The following is a 3,601-nucleotide window of genomic DNA, read 5'->3' as shown; positions in this document are numbered from 1 at the left end:
GTGTTGAGCTGACCTGATGACAGACTTGTCTGTAGTAGGTGTCTGCTGAGGCAGACCGCTGCGGGCAGGTCACCAGGATCCTAGCCACACCGTCACATTTCCTCCAGTCTGACTCTCCCCCTAGAGGACAGAACCAGTATTTCAGTGTTCAGTTTTGGATACTGTACTCTATGAAAACATGAAAAAAACGTACATACAAAATATTACGCAAATTATATAACTGAAGCAAGCACTGAGTATGATTAAATGCACACTGATATTCCAAATATGTCAATTTTCCATATTTGGTATGGGTCATGTAAACCACGCATATACTTAGTCAGAAGTTGTCCTGTTTTTCCTGCAAGCTGTCATCACCCATCTGCTGGTGTCATCACCAGCAGATGGGTGATGACAGATGAGTGGTATGTCAGATATCAAAAGGGCTGAACACTGTGGTGCACATGTAAATGATGTATACAAGCTGATGATAACCAAAGACATTCACTTATCACAACAAGGAGAATGTTTAAATGCACACTAATAGTCCAGTTTTATTCCAAATTTGACAATATTCCGAATTTGATACGTGTACATTACATGACATAAGGTAATATGCATATTTCGTTTGGATATTCCGATTAAGGCCTTTTTCCGAATAGAGCATTTTTCGATTAAGACGTGCAAATTGTTGATATTATTTGAGTTTTAGAAGCAGGTCTTTGAAAGCATTCTTTTGGCTTTTGCTGTTGGAGACAACACAGACGGGACTAAATGGTGCTTTTGATTGAAAATAGTGGTTCTTGTTTTAGTTGTTTGACAGCAATTGACTGGTGAAAAAAGTTATTGTTTACAGTTTACAATCAGCTCTATGGGTTTCTTTAGTTGTTGTACACTTACCAACTAGCCAACGATGCAAGGCAGCGGTAGAGATGCATGCCCATAAGAAAAGCCCACATTTCTGGTCCCTCATTACAAAAGACGTGGACATCCGGTTTTTGGATATTGGCATAAGCATTGCAACCTCGACCTTTTCAAGAAGGTGTTTGAGTGGTCCAACAAGTCCGCCACCGCTGGAAAACCTTTGAAAAAGTCCTCAGCTCACTCACACTTGGTCCAGTTAAAACGGTAAAATGGATTTCATTTGACTATTGTTATCACTTCGCGCCCTGCCCGGTTTGCTAAACCGTGCCCTGGCCTGCTTAAAATGTAATACTAGGGCAGCACGATATGAGGAAATTATCCAATTGCGATTATTTTGACTGATATTGCAATATGATTCACAATATTAGAGGGAATGATAAGTTTTGTATCATTCTCATTTTCATTGTAAAATATTAAAATCTAAAACATGAAAATTATTTATAGTGTGATTTTGGCAAGGATCTGTACAAAACAAAGATTTTTTCTTTAGTCTGTAGGATACAATTTGTAGGCTGGGACGTCTCTGCAGCACATGTTTTACCTTTACCAAAAAAAAATAGGGACACCTGCAATAGTGCGGCCCTCCTGCTTTTTGGATATTGCAGTATTCCATATTGCGATTTCAATAAAATTGGGAATAATTGTGCAGCCCTACGTAATACACCTAGTATGTAATATGCATATAACATACAGAAATGTATAACAATATATTTAATAAGATTGATTAAATTCTGACGGCAAAACAGGAAGGTGTAATAAGCAAATGCTTCAACCTACATCTTTTCGGTCAGTACTGAATAGAAACGAGTTAAGATGACACCGTATGAATTAAGGTGACACTTTATTTTTTTTATTTTTACCATTTATGTGATGTATATCTACAAGATTGAAATAAAGTAACTAAACGGTTCGGTTGGACTTGGGCACTGTAGACATCAGTGTGATCACTAAACGGGCCCGGGTCTGGTTCTTACGTTGAAGATGACTGGGAATTGTAGTCTGCGAGTCCAGCAATGTAATAACGTAAGCGTGCTCTGGCACTGAATGTTTTATTGCAGTGTGAGTGCAGCCCAGCTGGGGTGAGGGGACAATCGTGCTCTGGCACGGTTCAAGGCAACTGGGCCAAGTGTGAGTGCACCCTTAGTGGAATATTCATTTTTATCAGCAAACAGCTCAGTAGGAATATTGTCAGTTTGGGTGTAAGGGAAAAAAACTGAATATGTACATGTAATAGTAATAGTCACAGTCATAGTGTGATGGAGACATATTAATCAGTGAAACTAATTAAGCACTGATGTTTGTTTTAGTGGGGTTACTGTTCAGGTTTAATGGTGGACGTGCTTTACATTTGAGTGGATATTAACATCTCTACTAGTTTCAGTCAGACTGTGCTCCTGACTACTTTTTCCCTCATTACCTGGCTCCCCTCGTTCTCACCTGTTCCTCCCTCCAAGATGGCTCTGACTACAGCCTGGACACCGTTAGGCTGCATCAGGCGCTCAGACAGCAGCTGACCACACAGACGCCTCAGCCAGGTGGGAGCCGATCCCAGAGCTGCCGTACTGCTGGAACAGCTGGAGCTTCCCCGTGCACCAGACTGGAAGGAGGGACAGCACATATAAAACAAGGCCTCACAGACCTGCAAGCCTTACCGAAAATAGGAGATCTGAAAGATCTTGACATTTTATTTATTATTTTGGTTCAGGTAAAGTGGGGAACTCTTTAGTTTTATGTGATAAAAAAAAACACGTTGGCTTACCATGATTAAAAAAGGCAGTCCAACAGCAGAGAAAAACTGGCCTTGTATCAAATATTGCTGCTCACTCACATCCCAGTAAAGTTACAATTGGTGTCACTTCTACTTATAATAATGAGGTGCTCTTAGTAATCTGAACGTGAGCAACTGGGTATGGGTAATGGGGGCATGCCAGCTGAATAATAAAAGGTGCCCTGAGACTAGTAGCACTATGGAGAAAAAAATCAAAACTCAAAAATGTTGCACCTTACACGTCTTTGCTGACCATTCTTCTGAAGGGTAACTACCATTTTTTCAAGCTGGACCCTATTTTCCTGTGTTTTTGTGTCTAAGTAACTGATGGGAAACAACAATCCTTGGCATTGGTCCAATATTAAGCGAGATCGCTCCAGTGGGCATAAGGAAAACAAGCTACAATGTACGTTAATAGGGCAATTGTCTAGCTTGTATTTACCTTCGCAAAAGTGCTTGTTTTGCCGCTGACAGGCTCAGAGTACTATGTTAAGTGTCTGGCAACGTTATGGAAAGAAGTTCTAAGGACGTCGACCTTTCTGTTAAAGAGTAATATCCTTTTTTAAACACAACAACATCTGCAAAATTGCGTTTGCTAAACCCAACAGACTCAATGCAAATAATTAGTAATTTTAGGATCTTACAATTCAATCAAAGTCGTCAGAAACAAAACAAAATTATGAAAAGCCACTTTTGGGTCGTCTTTCCACTTATCCAACCGTCACAACTCTAGTTTTTGTTGAAATAAACACGTAGTTTACAGATTTAAATGTGAAATCTATACATGCTAAAAGTATTGCTGTTTTTAATGTTTCTGGTTGAACAGAAAGGTCTCAAAGAGGTTTTAAAGGTATATCTCTAAAGGGATCCTTTCCATAATGTTGTCACACACTGAGAATATTAAACTGAGCCTGTCAGTGGCAAAACAAG

General features: G+C 39.7%; 1 protein-coding gene across 1 annotated transcript in view; it reads right to left on the bottom strand.

Annotated features, from left to right (window-relative positions):
* The window catches only part of tango6 (transport and golgi organization 6 homolog (Drosophila)), a 40,782-nt gene that overhangs the window by 32,868 nt on the left and 4,313 nt on the right, over positions 1-3,601 (bottom strand). The window contains exons 4-5 of the mRNA XM_032523314.1: positions 2,341-2,500; positions 14-120 (exon numbers count right to left, since the gene is read on the bottom strand). Coding sequence (XP_032379205.1) covers positions 14-120; positions 2,341-2,500 — 267 coding nt within the window. The remainder of the gene's footprint in view (positions 1-13; positions 121-2,340; positions 2,501-3,601) is intronic.

The sequence above is a fragment of the Etheostoma spectabile genome, chromosome 8, assembly GCF_008692095.1.
Source record: "Etheostoma spectabile isolate EspeVRDwgs_2016 chromosome 8, UIUC_Espe_1.0, whole genome shotgun sequence".
Classification (NCBI taxonomy): domain Eukaryota; kingdom Metazoa; phylum Chordata; class Actinopteri; order Perciformes; family Percidae; genus Etheostoma; species Etheostoma spectabile.
This window is presented reverse-complemented; position numbering and strand designations above follow the sequence as displayed.